The 17,322-nt window shown below is 45.4% G+C and overlaps 2 protein-coding genes across 2 annotated transcripts; one reads left to right on the top strand and one right to left on the bottom strand.

The window, feature by feature from the left end:
- Positions 1–4,565: 4,565 nt before the first annotated feature.
- LOC127183303 (uncharacterized) lies at positions 4,566–7,163 on the bottom strand. The gene is made up of 2 exons (XM_051139266.1): positions 6,653–7,163; positions 4,566–6,349 (listed from the first exon to the last, which is right to left on the bottom strand). The coding sequence occupies exons 1-2, from the start codon at positions 6,815–6,817 to the stop codon at positions 5,198–5,200; spliced, it is 1,317 nt and encodes a 438-aa protein (XP_050995223.1). The 5' UTR covers positions 6,818–7,163; the 3' UTR covers positions 4,566–5,197.
- A 1,447-nt stretch (positions 7,164–8,610) lies between these two features.
- LOC127183292 (fizzy-related protein homolog) lies at positions 8,611–17,085 on the top strand. Its single transcript, XM_051139239.1, has 14 exons — positions 8,611–8,776; positions 9,588–9,693; positions 9,776–9,904; positions 9,991–10,054; positions 10,895–11,025; positions 11,236–11,318; positions 11,685–11,868; positions 12,338–12,403; positions 12,475–12,577; positions 12,660–12,844; positions 13,182–13,415; positions 13,663–13,767; positions 14,773–14,865; positions 16,176–17,085. Exons 2-14 carry the CDS (start codon positions 9,622–9,624, stop codon positions 16,215–16,217), a joined length of 1,491 nt encoding a protein of 496 aa, XP_050995196.1. The 5' UTR covers positions 8,611–8,776; positions 9,588–9,621; the 3' UTR covers positions 16,218–17,085.
- Positions 17,086–17,322: the final 237 nt, after the last annotated feature.

The following is a 17,322-nucleotide window of genomic DNA, read 5'->3' as shown; positions in this document are numbered from 1 at the left end:
CAGTACTCGTCTTTATTAATAAAAGATAAACGCCTTGAATGGTGTTGCAGCACGTGTAAAACCTAAAACAATGTAAATCTCTGAACGGCAGATGAAACTAGGTCAGCATTAGTTTAGCGTGATGTATTTCATTCCTCTGATTTGCGGGCTCTCGAAGGGCTTCACGTGTTTCTGCTGCGCTGTTTTAGCGCTGAACATCTCACATGTTTCTGATCCAGACAGGCTTTAGAATAATCTAGTAGCTCATAAAGATGAATCAGACACAACAAGCTGTTGGTTCCTAATGAGGAGAGGCTTTAATTCTAGATCTCATTTGCATCGTTTATGCCTTCGGTTTTACATATACACAGGGCCAAAACATGAACCATCCCAGAATTCATTTTAATGAACACAGCAATGACGCTGATGACATCACAACGAGCACACAGCCACGCCCTCTTTTCATACTTAAACCTGATATCTACACTTTGCTTTTCTACAGCAGCGAAAACAGCATCTGGTCTGATAAAAACGTGTTAAAGACAATGTAAAAACATTAGAAGAATAACGACAGCCGGCACAGACTGCGTGTGGACTCATAGTGACGTGATGTAATGAAGGCCGGATCCTGTGAGATGATGCCGATCGCTGATGTCGAATCCCGGCAGCAGACCGGCTCGCTCTTCCTCGAGCCGAACCCTCTCCTCTTCACGGCCGCTCTCAGCATCACCCACTTCAGTTTTAGGGCCGAAGACCCAGTCTGAGGAGAGACGATGAAAACCATTCAGTTCATGTGAAGAAACAGACATATAAAAACACGGGCCACAACACATCCTACTTTATGACGAGACACTTCCTCACTGCTTTATTCAAGCAATCCGCGCGTGCGCTCACTGGGAATCAGCCACGAGCACAGCAACATATAGATATTTAAGCTAAATATCAATCACTTATATTAAATGCATAAATATTTACACTTAAATATTTGTTTAATATTTGTGTATCAATCTTAATGCACGAGTTCTTGTGCGTGATTATTGGTTTGTGTGTTTATGCTGCAGATGTTGGCACCAAATACAACAGATGATTCTAAAAACGCACAGGAAACATGCAACTCAGTGCAGATGTGCCGTAATGGCAGCACTTGATCTTACGCGTGTATAGAGCAGTGTGTTTCCCTGAGCCTCAGTGAAAGTTTGAGCACAAAAGATGTGTGAAAAGATGGACCTCAAATATCATAGTCACTGCTCAAATTTTGCAGAAGATGCTGGAAAAGGATTTTCTTGAAGCTTCTAACTGTTTCATGATCAGGACAAACAGAGACTCAGGAACAATAATCACAACACACACAAACAGGAAACATACAGAAAATCAGATGAACCAAGAGGATGGAAACATGTGGACCGTGTGTCGATATCATAAAAACAATGTTTTATTTTTTTAATGACAGTAGCTGCCATTTGCACAAGATTTACATGCAAATCACAGAACTGCCATTTCTGTGGCCCGGATTGACAGTCAGAAGGAAGGCGATGCACATTTAAGTCTGAACCCAAATGAAACGCCAAGTACCGCAACAGACGTCCAACCAAACAAAGGCTTACTTGAGAAAACAGCAGAAACACGACACAACACCGGGGATGCGGGAGAACGACACGCGGCCGCTGACGGTACCTGCCAGGTCACGAAGCAGGTCATCGATCAGGTGACCCACAATCGCGTACGTGGCCACAACGACCAGCACCAGCCCCACCGTGACGTACAGCACGTGCGGCGGCACAGAGATGGAGTCGCGCGCGGGAGGCCTGTACTCCACGAACGGAGACGCGTCTGACGCGTGAGACTGCAGCGAACGCTGAGAACCCGCGGCCCACGGGAGCCTCTCTTCTGACGAACCGGACGAGGAGGAAAGCAAAGAGTCCATGTCAGCCGACGGCGTCCGTCCAGGAGCGGGTTTGATTGAATTCTCATCGTTCAACGCTCCTGCTGACCGACAAATCTGCTGTTCAGAAAATGAGAACGAGAGAGAGAGAGACATATAGGGCAGCGCGCTTAATTACAGCGCACCACATAAAGTAATAAAGAAGGTAAAGAAGATTTTAAAGTTTTCTAATAACAAACAATATCTGCGTGGATTACAGGGAAATGATTGAGCCGCAGAGAACCAGAAGAAGATTAAGCCTGTTTTAATCAAATCCTGAGTTCCTCAGCGTGTGTTCCAGCAGACCGAACATTCCCAAGATTAGGAGAACAACGCCCAGAGATTCCCGTCTAATCCACCAAAGGAGAGAAGAACAGGAAGGAAGAACGATTCGTGCCAGATGAACGAGCAAAATCAGATCTGAAGCGTGTCATTTCTGCATCAACAGCATCACACAACCGCAGGAACAGTTCACCCGACAGACTCTACGGCAGCGCTGCCCAACCCTGTTCCTGGAGATCGACCTTCTTGCAGAGTTTAGTTCCTGTTTGGTCAGGGTTGGAGCTGAACTCTGCAGGAAGGTCGATCTCCAGGACCAGCGTTGAGCAGCCCTGCTCTACGGTAACGTACCGATAGATCTACAGAAACCTGCTGTAACTCGAATGCAGTTCTTACCTTGACACTTAAATTCTTTGTGCACGTGATCTAAGACTACGCTCCTCGTGCTACTGAGCCGTGACGCTCTATCTACTCTGATGGATAAACTTCATCTGGATCCTCTGAATTTAACCTCATGGCCTCGTGCATGAGAAACGTCCATTCCACGATTGTGATGCTGGTGTTGAACACGACGATCACAAACAGGAGCGGGTGTAACATGCTGGACTCAGATAGGCGTCTTCTAACATGCAGCGGTGGAGTGAATCTGTGCGATGTGTTGTTCTGCTATAATCCGCTGATCGTATTTGAAAACGCTGTCACACGCATCTCCAAAACTAATCCAACAGTTTATATAATAAGCTTTCTGCACAGATCCCATAATGCACTCCTTCCAAACCCCTCCTGGACCCCCAGCACCGTACAGTCTGTATGTCTCACCCATCAGACACAATAGGTCTCTATAATGAGCTGAATCAGGCATGTTAGATACAGGACTGCTCTGCTCCAGAACTACACATGCTTCATCATTTATTGATTTCTTCTCTCAGAAAGAATAAAATGACATGACCAGCAACTCTTTCAAGTTCATCCTTAGGAAACGGCGCCATTTGTGTCTCCGTAACAAACATTATTTGACCTTATTGTAGTGCGTGATGCAAAGAAATGCATTTGTGTTTTCATCAAATTACCAGACAATTTTCGTGTCTCCACTCCTCATATAAAAACGCTTCATGTATTTAAGAAAATGCTTCAGTATTGACTATAATAATATGTCCTCAACCTCAATCTTTATGAATATAACTGTAGCACAAAACATGTTTTAAAAAGATGAGTTAAAAATATTTTCCTCCAGTTATAATGCAGTGCTGAAGGTTTAATAATGATCTATGAATCAGTGCAGCACATGTTTAAGACTGTGATTGAGAAACGCCCATTTAATGACACTTCATCTGAATATTCTTCAACTGTAGTGGTCCATCGTGGAGACCTGGCCCCGATTTCTCAAATTCAACAGAAACATTGTCAAATTAAATGACTGGAAAAGGGCATCGTTTCCTACTGGATGCGTTATTTTTTAAAGGAATGTCTGATCTAAAGGTAAAAACAAACAAAACAAAACAAAAATCTCTCCATTTTATAATGGTCATATAAGTGAAGGACAATTGTAATAAGTAGACTCTTTTTGTCCTACCTGTAACTAAACAAGCAATCTGTAATTCCCAAACGGTGCTTTAAATGAAAGGAAAAACCCTCCGTAGCTGCGGTCGTCTGATCCAGAGGAGAAGCACTATAAGGTGTGTGCGCACTAACGAGAGCTGCGTGAGATCTACATGCTGACGGACTCTACGCTGAAGACGCGGCCGCTTCGGCTTTGGCCTCCTCTGTTTCTGCCTCTTTGAAGAAGACCTCCGCCATCAAGAAGGTCCAGAAGATGATGGACATGGACACGTTGACGACGACCATGAAGATCATGAGCGGATGCAACATGCCGCCGGTCAGTGGATAACCTTTCGCTGAGGTCACTGCGCTGAACAGGAGCGTGTAATGAGCGTCAGTCTCTCCACAGACGCAGATAATCCGGCTCGCAGCGAGACGCCGCCGTGAAGAAACTGACCCTGAACACGCTCGCCGACGGACAGAGAGAGCTTCAACATTCACCCTCACCACGAATACACCCAGCAACACAAACCATCACTATACTACCCTACACTCACATCTACTAGTTCTTGATCTTCTAGAACTTCAAATGACCCTTGACCCTAATACACCCATATTCCCTAATATTATCTCAAGACAACAGGAGATATAATCCCCAGTATAATCTCCTGCTTATTCCTAATCTAAACCCTCACAAAGGCAGATGGCATGCTATGATGAGCACTGTTAAAGGGATCGTTCATCTAGAAATGATCATTCTGTCATCGTTTACTCAAACCCGTGCGACGGGACGAAGAAGAAAGAAGATATTTTGAAGAACGACAGAAACCAAAACAGCATTGGACCCCACTGACTTTTATTATTTGGACAAAAACACATTACACAGAATATGATCATAATGAGAGATGTTCACGTTTAATGATTTAAAAAAACACATCCATACAGCATATGAAGCAGTTACAACACAGTGACTTCACGAACATGATTTTTCACGTCTGTATTTTCAGTAACGTCACTTTTCTTCATGACCTCTGAGTCTCGGTGTGTGTGAATCAGCTGCTTTAGTTAGTTCTGTTCACTTTAACTAGTAACATCATCCACTAACTCGGCGGTTCCCAGCGCTGCACGTTTCTCGTGTCAGGTCTTGGAGTCTCTGCTGATGATCTGAATCAGGTGATTTTGATTAAGGAGACGTGCAGAGCCGGGCTCCAGGAATCACTGCACTAACTAATTTAATTAACCCACAAACACACACTGATGACCGTCTTCATCAACAGTCGACAAACCTCTGTCTGTCTGTGTCTGTCTTTCTCTGCGTGACGCTCTGCATCTAACGCGTGGCGTTCAGACGTCTTTTTGTGCGACTGAAGGGAACAGATGAGCCGCCGCATCTGACCTGAGAGCCAGTTCTGAAAAACACAAAACAGAGAAGAACAGCGAGAGCGTTCGAGAGGCCGGCGGGGCGTTCGCTTTCACGTCTCAACAGGCTAACGTCCTCTGCTGGTTCTCCTGCTGCAGGAAGTACTCGCAGAAGAGCGCCCTGACTTCCTCACCGTCGCGGTCGTCGGCCGACGGCGACACCTCGTCGGCGGGCTGCGGACTCTCCTCGTGCCGCACGGCCTCCTCCCAGCGCTCGTCGAACTCGTCGCCGTGCACCTCGCACACGTTGTGCAGGACGCAGCAGGCCAGGATCATGGTGGGCACCACGTCCATGCGGCAGTCGTTGCGCTTCAGCAGGCACTGCCAGCGCGCGCGCAGCCGCAGGAAGGCCTCGTCCACCACGCCGCGCGCCCGCTCCAGCTTGCGGTTGAAGGCCCTCTGGCCGGCCGTGAGCTCGCTGGACTCGGGGTAGCTCTTCAGCAGCCAGCTCTTCAGCGGGTAGCCGGCGTCGCCCAGCATCAGGTAGCCCAGCGGCCGGCCCATGAAGTCCAGCGGCGGGTCGTGCAGCAGGAAGCCGCCGCCGTCGCAGCCGCGCGCCCACAGCGTGGAGTTCTGCAGGATGGCCGAGTGCTCGGTGCTGCCCGGGAAGCCGGCGCACACGTCCCAGAACTGGCCCAGCCCGTTGACGGCGCCCTGCGTGACGACCGACAGCCAGCCGCGGCTGTTCCAGTAGTTGTCGGTGTTGCTGGACGGCGCGATGATGGGCACGTGGAGGCTGCCGACGGCGCCCACGCAGTGCGGGAAGCCCCAGCGGGTGGCGAAGAGGCGCGCGGCGTCCTCCAGCTCGTGCTCGCTGGGCGTGCGCAGGTACAGCGGCCGCAGCAGCAGCACGATGGCGTGGCACACGTCCCGCACGCACTTGCACACGGTGGAGCGGCCCACGCCGAACAGCGTGCTGATGGTGCGGTACTCCACGTTGGAGGCGAGACGCCACAGCGCCACGGCCACGCGTTTCTCCAGCGGCAGCGCCGGGCGGAGCCGCGTGTCCTGCCGGTTGAGGCGCGGCTTCAGTTTGCCGCAGAGGAGGAAGAACGTCTCTTTGGTCATGCGGAACTTCTCCAGCCAGTCGGACGGCTGGAACTCCCTCATGACCACGCGCTCCCACCAGTCGGTGCTCTCGATGTTGCTCCAAACCCGCGTGGGACGCGCCGGCAGGTCGCCGGTGGGACGAGACGTCTGAGCGATCATCATCTAGGAGAGGAAAGCAATCGTGTTGTAGTTACCTGCACGTTTCGTGAATACAGAGGACGTCTCACATTCGCATGATATGAAACACATTTGCAGGCGTGAGCAACATGCAGAAGCATTTCCTTAAAGATAAAGGTAAACTCAATATTCAAAAAATCTGAAGCATGCAGATGTGAAAGAGGTAAACGGAACACAGATCATTTGGCATCTAACTTTAATATTTTGAGCTCGAGACTGACTCCATTCAGAAGCGGACACTGCAACAGCTAGGTTTAAGGCGCATCGGGGTCGTTTCACGATTCTCACCATGATCATCCTCTTGTGCCTCTGGTGAAAATACTGTCTGTGCGCGACGCGCCGCTGAACTTCGCGTCTGCGCTGCGCGTCCGCGCTGGTGACGTCGCGCCGCCGCTTCATCAGCACGTAACTGAGCGTGAACATCAACGAGCGCAGCGTCTCGTCGTTTGCCATGTTTCCGCCTTTACTTTCGGCTCGGAGGTCCGAACGCCGCTGCAGACGCGCGATATGATTCACGACGAGCCGCGATCGGTCTGCTTATTCCGCGCACGCGGGGTCACTCCATCATTGTTAGTCCTGGCTCTGCTAACGCGCTCCTCACGCTTCTTCTGCTACGGCTGCTGTGGCGTCTCTGCTCACGTGACGTCACGCCGCAGCGCCGCCTGCTGGCCCGACGTCATCACAATAATGTAACAGTTCCACGGTTGCAATGTGTCACGTTCTGTCTGTTGTGTCTTTTGTGTATCCGTTTATTGTTTGATGCAGTAATTCATCGATGAGAACATTCAGTGATCACCGTGAAAATGTGCTGCTTGGTTCATTTGCACATTATTGTAAAGATGACAAACTAGAATATAATCTAATTATGTGAACAAAGTCGTATATTCATTATCGTAAACAAACAATTTTATGGTGCTATTTAGTCAAATCACAACCTTTGAATTAAAAAGCAAGACTTGATATAACAAGAATTGTTTTTGTCCTTTATTCCTCATGTTTTTTGTTTGTTTAGTTTTGTCCCTTAAATATATATAGATAGATAGATTTTACTAGATGAGCTCGGTGCAGTTGTCAGTACAAGGTGCAATGTAGAGTATAGTAGGGTGCAAATGAGAAGTATAAAACACAGAAGGTGCTTTATTCAGAATGAGGCATTTGTAAATATATAAACATACAGGCTGTGAACATGTCAGTGCAGTGAGCATCATAAAGTAGAATATACAAAGAAATGTACAACAATAACAGATGATGCTATAGTTTTGTTTTATATATATATATATATATATATACACAGTCAAACCAAAATATATTCAGACACCTTCAACATTTTTCACAGTTTATTCGCAATATAGTTTAGAAAATGGTAATAAAATATGATGTTAAACAAAGTCATCTTGTCATCTTGATAATGTCAGAAAACTATGATAGAAAGGTATATAATGAATTAGGCTGAATAGCTGTCAGCTGTTAAATGTAAGTACACCATTATAATACCAATTTAGGTCAACCAGATACCAAGCGATGGTTAATTTTGTTCAGTCTGTGGTGTAAAAAGGTCACATTAGCAGTAAAAGAAAAAATACTTAAGCAAAACATGGTCAGGTCAAAGTGTCTGAATAATTTTTGGTCCCAAATTTTTTACCAGTTTTACTGCTAGTCCACTGTATGAAGAATATTGGGGTATAACGTGTCACACTTTATTTTGCTGACATCAATCACTTATCACGCGCTCTACTTCGGCCTCATCAGTGTAGATGTGTGTGTGTGTGTGTGTGTGTACCTGGTATTTATCACATTATGGGGACGTAATGTCCCCACAAGGATAGTAATACAGTAATACAGGGGTTCACAGTCAGTTCACTGATCGTCTGGATGTTGAGTGTGAGATTGTTTCTCCTCCTGCAGCTCGTCTCATCATCTCTGTCCGCCGCACCGGTGTCTTGATGATGGAGTCAGAGTCGCGTGCAGCTGTGAGTGAAGAGCCAATCATTAATACACTTTATTTTTTAGCTTATTTAGCTAATATTTTAAGTCTTTCACAAAGTAAACATTTTCGGTTAAAATAATAGTAGTATTATAATGTTAAAGTAATATTTATAAATGAATAAAAGTTCATTTGATAATACGTTTAAACTGTGATAAGGCTATAAATAAAGTACTGACACATACATTCAGAAATAACATTGTAAACGTTTTATGTTTTTAATTCGTTTTCAAATCATTTCACATTTCATCTTAGGAACGCTTCCGCCTCCCGTGTCCATGACAACAGAATCGCATCTTGCGAATGAAAACAATGACGTCAGCAGCGTCACGTTACCCGTGATGCCTCGCGGTGGAAGGACAACAAGCAGCTCGCGCAAACAGTCGCGCACAACCGGCTCGTTTTGAAGAATTAAAGCCATAAATCCGGTATGAACTTAAAGATTTCATTCACTGAACAGCTGACACGGGTCTCACGGGGTCAGGACGAGCTCGTTCCTCCGTTAGAGCGCTCGAGACTCCAGTCAAACACTCACAACTCACAACAGATGAGCGGAATAAAACCCGTTTCTTGACATGTACCGTGTAGAGTCAAAGGAAGCTCGAGCAGCACGTAAACACCAGGTTGTACGAGCATGATCGTGATCGGTGTCGGGGTGTTTTGGTGTGAAATCAGCTCGACCGAAGCGAGTTTGTGTTTGTGATCTGTCACAAGTTTCTTCATTCATTAGTCGTTATTCTGTTTAATTCTGTGTTTTGTCTGTGTGTCACAGGATCAGTGTTTGTATCTGCCTCTTTCTCTGTCAGCCAGAGTTTTTGCAGATTAATCGGTGATTGATGAGTGAATGGGCAGATTGTGATTCACAGCAGTTCATTTGTGTTTGTGTGATCGGACGCGGCTCTGTTAGATCGAATCACGTGTTTCTGGTGCGTCTTGAAGATCCCTGATCCGTGAGAAACAAGATGTGTTGTAGGAAGAAACCTCTAATTAGCTGCCCTGTTCATTAATCGTGCTCATAGAGTTACTGTCATTATTCTCGTCATCATGAAAGCAGCGTGTTTTCTGAGTGTAGTGGATCTCTGTGTTCTTATGTTGTTCCTGCACTGAAGCGGCTCTTTTCCGTCCAAACGCGGCCGCTGCGGATCACGGCAGATGTTTGGGTCGCCGGTGTCTGTCGTGTCCTTCCGACTCGGGATCTGTAGTCTGGTCTGACGACTCATGAGAGTTTTTCATCCACAGGAACACACTACGACTGCTCCGGTCTCATTCGGTCATGGACCAGGACTACGAGAGCCGGCTTTTACGACAGATCAACATCCAGAATGACAACTCGGGCAGTCCCGTCGTAAGTCGAGTTTGACTTTCCGTGCTTACGTTCGGGTGAAATCTGGATCAGCTGTGATGCACTAATCGTGTGTTTGCTGCAGAGAGTCACAGAGGTCATGCGTTCCTTGACGCCCACAAACTCGCCCCTGTCGTCGCCCAGCAAACACGGAGACAGATTCATCCCGTCCCGCGCCGGGGCCAACTGGAGCGTCAACTTCCACCGCATCAACGTGAGTCCCCTCGGCTCCAGCGTCCCGTCACGACGGTCTGATCGTCCTGCTTTAATTTACTCTTCTTTTCTCATTGATTTCTGCAGGAGAATGAGAAGTCGCAGAATCAGAACAGGAAGACCAAAGACGGCACGTCAGACAACAGCAAAGGTGACGTCGGTCCTCGCGTTTCAGACCGATCTGATGGCGTGTGACGCGTCGGTCACCGTTTACATCAGTGTTTCATCAGTGACTGAATCGTTACACGTTTGTTCCACTGAATACTGAATATACATTCGGTCATATCCACTAACGAAGCGTTAGAGCAGGGCTGCTCAACCCTGGTCCTGGAGATCGACTTTCCTGCAGAGTTCAGCTCCAACCCTGACCAAACACACCTGAACCAGCTCATTAGGATCTCAAGGAGCACTTGATAATTACAGACAGGTGTGTTTGATCAGGGCTGGAGCTAAACTCTGCAGGAAAGTCGATCTCCAGGACCAGGGTTGGGCACCGCTGCGTTAGAGTCTGTAATACAGCAAACAGTCGCTTCTCCAGTGAAGCTGAGTCACAACACGCATAACCCTTTCTACATGTTTTTCGTTTAGAAAAAAAAAAATCATGTTCCTCTTCAAGAACTAATCTACCCATGCCATACCCATGAAGCACTGCAAAAGATGTGATGGAGTCAGATTCTCTTTTATAGTTAAATATTTTGTAATACATTTCAGATTTATTGTATCTTGAGTTTTTTTCATCATGAATTTCACATTGCATGTCATTTATGGTATGTGCAGTGCTTCATGGGACGTTTTTTGTGTGATTGTAACGATTGTAATGTTCTCAAAGGTTCCGTTCACGTCTCAGTGTTTTCAAATTAATGGGAAAAATCCCAAGGCCGTTCACTACTGCCTTTTCACCACAAACATTTGACGTGATCTTCCTCACGAGGGTGCGGTTACTATGACGACAGGCTCACACCGGCGTCGTCCCGTCTGTCTCTCTGCGCAGCTGACGGTCTGGCGTACTCTGCGCTGCTGAAGAACGAGCTGTTGGGCGCAGGAATAGAGAAGGTGCAGGATCCACAGACCGAAGACCGCCGACTGCAGCCGTCCACACCTGAGAAGAGGAGACTCTTTAGTGTGAGCGAACCTTCAGTCTGTCATTCTTTCTTTCTGTCTGTCTGTCTTTCTCATGCTGGTTTTACTCACAGGTGAATTTCATAATCATTTATCAAGCTCTGCCTCCTGCTTTTCTGCTGATGTTACCTTTTTTCCAGCTCTGTAGCTGTTATCACAGTATCTTCAGTGTGAATCTGCAGTATTGTGATGTGTTTTGTGTGTGTGCTGCAGTATTCTCTGAGTGCCAAACGTTCCCTCCCTGATGACGGTAACAGCGTGTCGCCGTACTCCCTGTCGCCCGTCAGCAGTAACAGGTGAGCGTGTCAATCACAGACTGTGATACGAGTGTGTAGATGAGTATTCAAAGTCATTAAAAACACAGAGTTTGATGATGTTTTTTCCTAGTTTAATCAAACCACACCTAACAAGTCCAGATCACATTTCAGAACTTCAGAAATTATATTAAATAAATTTATAAATTAAATAAAATAAATAAATTAAATAAATATGAAATAAAATGAGTCCTGTATTAAGTTGCTTTGTTTTGTTTTGAGACATTGTTTTCAGTCAGCATAAGTAAATGTGCTGAAGTATCATGAAATAAGATCAATGCAAATGTTCTGAATGAAATAAAAACGAGGTGTGTGTTTCCCAGTTTATCACCTGTTCTGTGCGTTCAGTCAGAAGTTGTTGCGTTCTCCGCGCAAACCGACGCGGAAGATCTCCAAGATCCCGTTTAAAGTGCTGGACGCTCCGGAGCTGCAGGACGACTTCTATCTGAACCTGGTGGACTGGTCCTCATTGAACGTGCTGAGCGTCGGCCTCGGCACCTGCGTCTACCTGTGGAGCGCCTGCACCAGCCAGGTGTGTGTGTGTGTGTGAGTTTGTCTTGTCTCTAATTGGTCAGACTGGTTCATTCTGTGTTATTGAATGTTCATGTGAGTGAACTTTTTTTTTTTTTATGATTTAGTCAGAATGGTTCTGATTTCACATCCAGGTTTAAAGAAAACTAAATATAAACAAGCTTATTTTTGGCCACATACTTTAAGTAGTTTGTATTACATTAAATTAATTTTGATCTGCATTGTTATAAAGGTTCAGTCAGTAATGACAGTGATTTGGGTCTCAGAAGCTCTGCTGTATGTGATCATCGCTGTTTGATTTTGTTGCGGTTCCTCATCACTTTCGGCAGAGGAATACATCTCAAGAATCATCCACAGAACCTTTAAAATGCTCTGTGTTTAAAGATGAGCAGTGAACATCCTCATAACAGAGGAACGCATGTCTGTCGCTCACAGATCTTATTAACGCAGGCGTGTGTTTGGTCGCGCAGGTGACGCGGTTGTGCGATCTGTCGGTGGAAGGAGACTCGGTCACGTCTGTGGGCTGGTCAGAGCGCGTGAGTGAAGCTCTCGTATTAAACAGGCGTGCGCCGCTCTGCCGTTTCTCTGATGGTGTCGTGTGTTTCAGGGGAATCTGGTGGCGGTGGGCACTCATAAAGGCCTGGTGCAGATCTGGGACGCGGCGGCGGGGAAGAAGCTGTCCGTGTTGGAGGGTCACACGGCTCGCGTGGGTGAGTGCGAGGCGCGCGCGCGGCCGCTTTTGCTCCAGTGCGTCGGCTGACGTCTGCGTGCGTGTGTTGTCGCGTGTCTCAGGTGCGCTGGCGTGGAACGTGGATCAGCTGTCGTCGGGCAGCAGGGACCGTCTGATCCTGCAGCGGGACATCAGAGCGCCGCCGCTGCAGTCCGAGCGCCGCCTGCAGGGTCACAGACAGGAAGTGTGCGGACTGAAGTGGAGCACCGACCACCAGCTGCTGGCCTCCGGAGGAAACGACAACAAGGTGCGTAGACGGGGTCCGAAACGCTTCGTGATCCTCACAGAGCACACCAGAAACGCGTGTGACGACATCACGCTTGTAGCATTAACACAAATGTGTTCTGATGTGTCCTGAGAAGCTCCACCTGCTGTCAGTCTGTAGGAAACTCACCTTTTTCAAGAGTTTATTTGTTGTGCTTCTGTAACTTTCCACCTTTGTGAACTTTTCACTCCTGACGATTCTGCATCTCTGATTTAGAAGCAGCTGTGTGCAGATCATTTTCCGTGCTTTATCACGTGGCGTCAGTGACGTACGCGGCGATGAAACGGTGTGACCGGCGTCTCTCTGTGTGTCTGTGCAGTTGTTGGTGTGGAATCACTCCAGCGTTCTCCCCATGCAGCAGTACACGGAGCATCTGGCCGCGGTCAAAGCCATCGCGTGGTCTCCTCATCAGCACGGGCTGTTGGCGTCCGGCGGCGGGACGGCCGACCGCTGCATCCGCTTCTGGAACACGCTGACGGGTCAACCGCTGCAGTGCACCGACACCGGATCGCAGGTCTGCAACCTGGCCTGGTCCAAACACACCAACGAACTGGTACGTGCCGCTGAGCTCAGCAAAACCCGAATCGCCTCTTTCGCTAAACCGGCACGATCGGAGTCGGGGTTTGTAACATTACTGTGTTGCTTTCGGTTTTGCAGTGTTGCTTTTCCTCTTTTATGTTCATTTAGTAAAAATGGTTCCTCTGACTGAAAAAGAGCAAACACAGAACACTGAGATATGGATTTATGTATTTATTACTCGATAATTAACTCCAGCTGTCTGTCTGTCTGTCCGTCTGTAGGTCAGCACTCACGGATATTCTCAGAATCAGATCCTGGTGTGGAAATATCCGTCTCTCACTCAGGTTGCTAAGCTAACAGGTCATTCCTACAGAGTCCTTTACCTGGTAAGATCACACTAACCTGTTTGTAGGTTATGTAGCTCACTAAAAGCCTACTAGCAGCTGGGGCTGCACAATTAATCGAACCCGATTTCCATGTGCTTTTTGTCAATAAAGCCGGTTCTGTAATCAGCTGTAAATCTCCATCACCTGCTTTCAGATGAAGCAGAAATTACTACACAGAGCCGTAGTTCACTGGAAGGTTATGCAAAAAAATCGTAGACGATATTATTGCACGGTTATGAAATCCGAAGAAATCGTTTGCGATAATGACAGTTGTTTGTGTAGCTTCTCAGTGAACTGCGGCTCCGTGTAGGTTGTACATCTGAAAGCATGTGAAAATACCACATTTAATAATGTTTTTACTCCAAACTCACTTTGTAACGTCTGTCGATTGTTTAAAAAATAAATCCTTCTGTGAGATGATGTGGCTTCTTACACAGAATAAGGCACACAACATATTTCATAGTATTCTAAGCAGTGATAAAGGCATTGTATTATAAAAATACTTTATTATAATGAAAATTATAATAATAAGAACTCAGATAAACCATATATTGTCGTAGTCGTGTGTTTATTAGTCACGATGAGTCAGTGAATAGAGTTAAATCTTCTGTTTATTCAGCTGCGGCGATCGTGACTTCATGGGTGTCGTCTTCGGGCGAACTTGGCGTTTCCGCACGGCGGCGCCCTCTGGCCTTCGGATGAAGATTTACTGCTGATCACAGAACCGTACTTCACTGAAAGATACGCATGACAATCGCAGCTTCTGCCTAACCGCGATTACGATTTCATTTCGATTTATCGAGCAGCCCTACTAGCAGCGCTGCTAAAGAAAATAAATCTAGAAAATAACTTACTACTCAACCTCGGTAATCGGCTCTGGTGGTTGGGTGGTAGATCATCCTGATCCTGAGGTTGAGAAGATCTGTGAAATGAGTTTCAGATGCGCATTAACCGGTCATCTTGATGTGTTTCGTCAGTTTAATGTCGTTGCTGTGTGTTTTTAAGGCCATGTCACCAGACGGAGAAGCCATCGTCACTGGAGCCGGAGACGAGACGCTGCGATTCTGGAACGTTTTTAGCAAAATGAGATCAACGAAGGTAAAGAGACGCATCAAACACTGATGACTTCACATGTGAAACTGATTCAAACGTAGGGCCTGTTCACACAGGACGCATCTTTGCGTGACGCAGCGCTTCATCTGCCATGTTGCCTCCAGTAAAACGGTTGCCATGACAATTTGTTACTGTAAGCAAAAGCTGGCAACGCTTGCCCCGCCTCGGGAGTCTTCTGATTGGTCCGCTGTTTTGGAGCTAAAATTGATGAGCGTGTAAAAGTTGAAATTCTGATAACTTAACACGTCGTCTCAACATCTGTCCAGTGCTTTAAGGACACGACGGCCAAGTAGCGCATTGGAATGGAAAAACGTGTTCTGTGTGAACGACCCCTTAATTATCCATATAAATATTGACAAATGAAAGAGTTGGGGGAAAAAGTAATAAAATGTACAAGTTAAAGTAACTTTATATTGTTGTATTACAGAGCAGCAGACGTGAAATCTGCATGTGCATTTATTAGCTTGAAAATCATACAATTACAGCATTTTATTAAAAATGAGGCTACACTGTAAAAAAGAGAGAGTGAAAGATAAAAGACTGTAAAAACGCGACAGTAAAAACCTGTTAAATGGTTAACGGTAAGTTCCCCTACGATATACGGTGAAAAACTGTACTGGACATTGCATGTAATTCTAGGGTTAGGTTTTCAGTAGTGGAAGAAGAAAGTAAAATTTACAGTAAAGAACTGTGAATTGACATTCCCAGAATTCCCTGCATTACATTTCAAATTTGACGTTTTTTGTTGTTGTTGAAATAACTGTTTCTTCTTAGTTTTTTTTCTTATCATTTTTGTACATTAGGGTCGAATGTTTTTAAATGAATGTTCATTGTTTTATTTCAGTTTGATGTGTTTCCATGATGATGTTTAGTGTTTGTGTGAATGACACTGTGCTCCACCTGTATATGTTCGTATTTAAAAGCTGCTTGTGGGCTTTGGTTCGTCATGTGAACGTCTCATCAACCCCTGCATTTGGTGGTTATGAGTGTATTATAAAGGTACAAAACTGGTTTCAGTATTTCGATAGGTTGGTATATTTCCACTATATCAGTTAGTGAAGTGACGGCATTTTAATCCAAATTTTTAAATTAAAATCATGAAACCTAAAACATTGCTACCATATTTTTTACGGCTGCACAGCTGCTGTTGTTTTTTTTTTTTTAATGTAAATTTGACAGATTTTTTCTTACAGTGTACACTACAGATGCTGTCGAACGTATATTTCGATCTCAATAGTTCCGGTGTTTTCAGCTCAGAGATGAAATGACGCTCATGTTTCCTTTTGTTTCTTCAGGAATCCGTATCAGTTCTGAACCTCTTCACACGGATCCGATAATAACGGCGATCCTAGAAATCAATAAACTGATCATCAGTCACACGACCTCCCCATTTTCTCTGGTGCTGTTTGACAAAAGGAAGTGATGGAGGTGGAAAAGGAAGTGTGGTGTTTGAAGACTGCCATTACTGCCAAATAACTGCGTGTGTCATTCGAGATTGTTTGACGTCACCGCTGTGCTTTCTCATTTTACAGATTATTATTATTATTGTTGTTGTTCTACAGATGATTATGATGATTTGTTTGCTGTACGTCTCCGTTCTGTCTGTCTGCCTTATGTAGAACATCATTGAAGCCTTATGTTGTTATTATGGAGAGACGCTTTTGTTTCTTTTAAGGGAAAAACAACTTTTTAGAGCCTTTTTACAATCAGAAATTTAAAAGAAAAATCATTTTACATTACATCTCAGTTTCAGAGTCGCTAATCGAGTGTCTGAAACGATTGCGTTCGATTCGTTTGACTCCGTTCAGATTACGGACTCGTTCAGATGATCGTGTGACTTTAAAGATTCCTGTTGTTTCTCCAGAATCAGACGCGATTCACGTCTTCAGATGAGAAACGCTGAGTTTTATTTGAGTTCAGGTGATTGTTTTCTCCAAGTGTTTACATGTTTTTCAAGCTTCCTGAATCAGGTTGAGTTTTTATTGTTTTTACTGCGGCGTGAATGACGGGCTGCTTGTTGTCGGTGGAGTGTTTGTTATTTATTGGTTTGGAGTCGATGTGTGTTGAATGACGAGTGTTTGGTGCCACGAACGGCTGAATCAGTAAAACGGCCTCAAAGAACGAAACTACTAAACAAAAGAACGTAGCAGTTAAAAATATATTGATTTCATACAGTGGAAATGAATAAAAAACATGTTCCTCTCATTGAGGCTGTGTGTTTGATTTAATTGTGTGTGTGTGTGTACTTGTTCATGCTACATACAAGGTTAGTAAAACCTGAAATTTTCTACTAAACTATCCCCACAATGTAAAAAAAAAAGATTAAAAATAGTAAATGATGTTTATCTGAAAGTGTAACGATGCAAACATGTTTTCTGTGAGGGCTGGGTTTAGGGTTAGGGTTGGGTTAGGGGATAGACAATATCGTTTGGTCAGTATAAA

This window comes from Labeo rohita, chromosome 2 (genome assembly GCF_022985175.1).
Source record: "Labeo rohita strain BAU-BD-2019 chromosome 2, IGBB_LRoh.1.0, whole genome shotgun sequence".
Lineage (NCBI taxonomy): Eukaryota > Metazoa > Chordata > Actinopteri > Cypriniformes > Cyprinidae > Labeo > Labeo rohita.
Note: the sequence above shows the minus strand (reverse complement) of the source record. Positions and strands in the feature narration are given on the sequence as shown.

Bases quoted from the DNA above. Each gene is read 5' to 3' on its own strand.
- LOC127183292 (XM_051139239.1), top strand. From the start codon at position 9,622: ATGGACCAGGACTACGAGAGCCGGCTTTTACGACAGATCAACATCCAG. The intron at 12,404-12,474 runs GTGAGTGAAGCT...CGTGTGTTTCAG, and splicing joins CTGTGGGCTGGTCAGAGCGC to GGGAATCTGGTGGCGGTGGG. The intron at 14,866-16,175 runs GTAAAGAGACGC...TTGTTTCTTCAG, and splicing joins GCAAAATGAGATCAACGAAG to GAATCCGTATCAGTTCTGAA.
- LOC127183303 (XM_051139266.1), bottom strand. From the start codon at position 6,817: ATGGCAAACGACGAGACGCTGCGCTCGTTGATGTTCACGCTCAGTTAC. The intron at 6,350-6,652 runs GTGAGAATCGTG...TTCCTCTCCTAG, and splicing joins GGCACAAGAGGATGATCATG to ATGATGATCGCTCAGACGTC.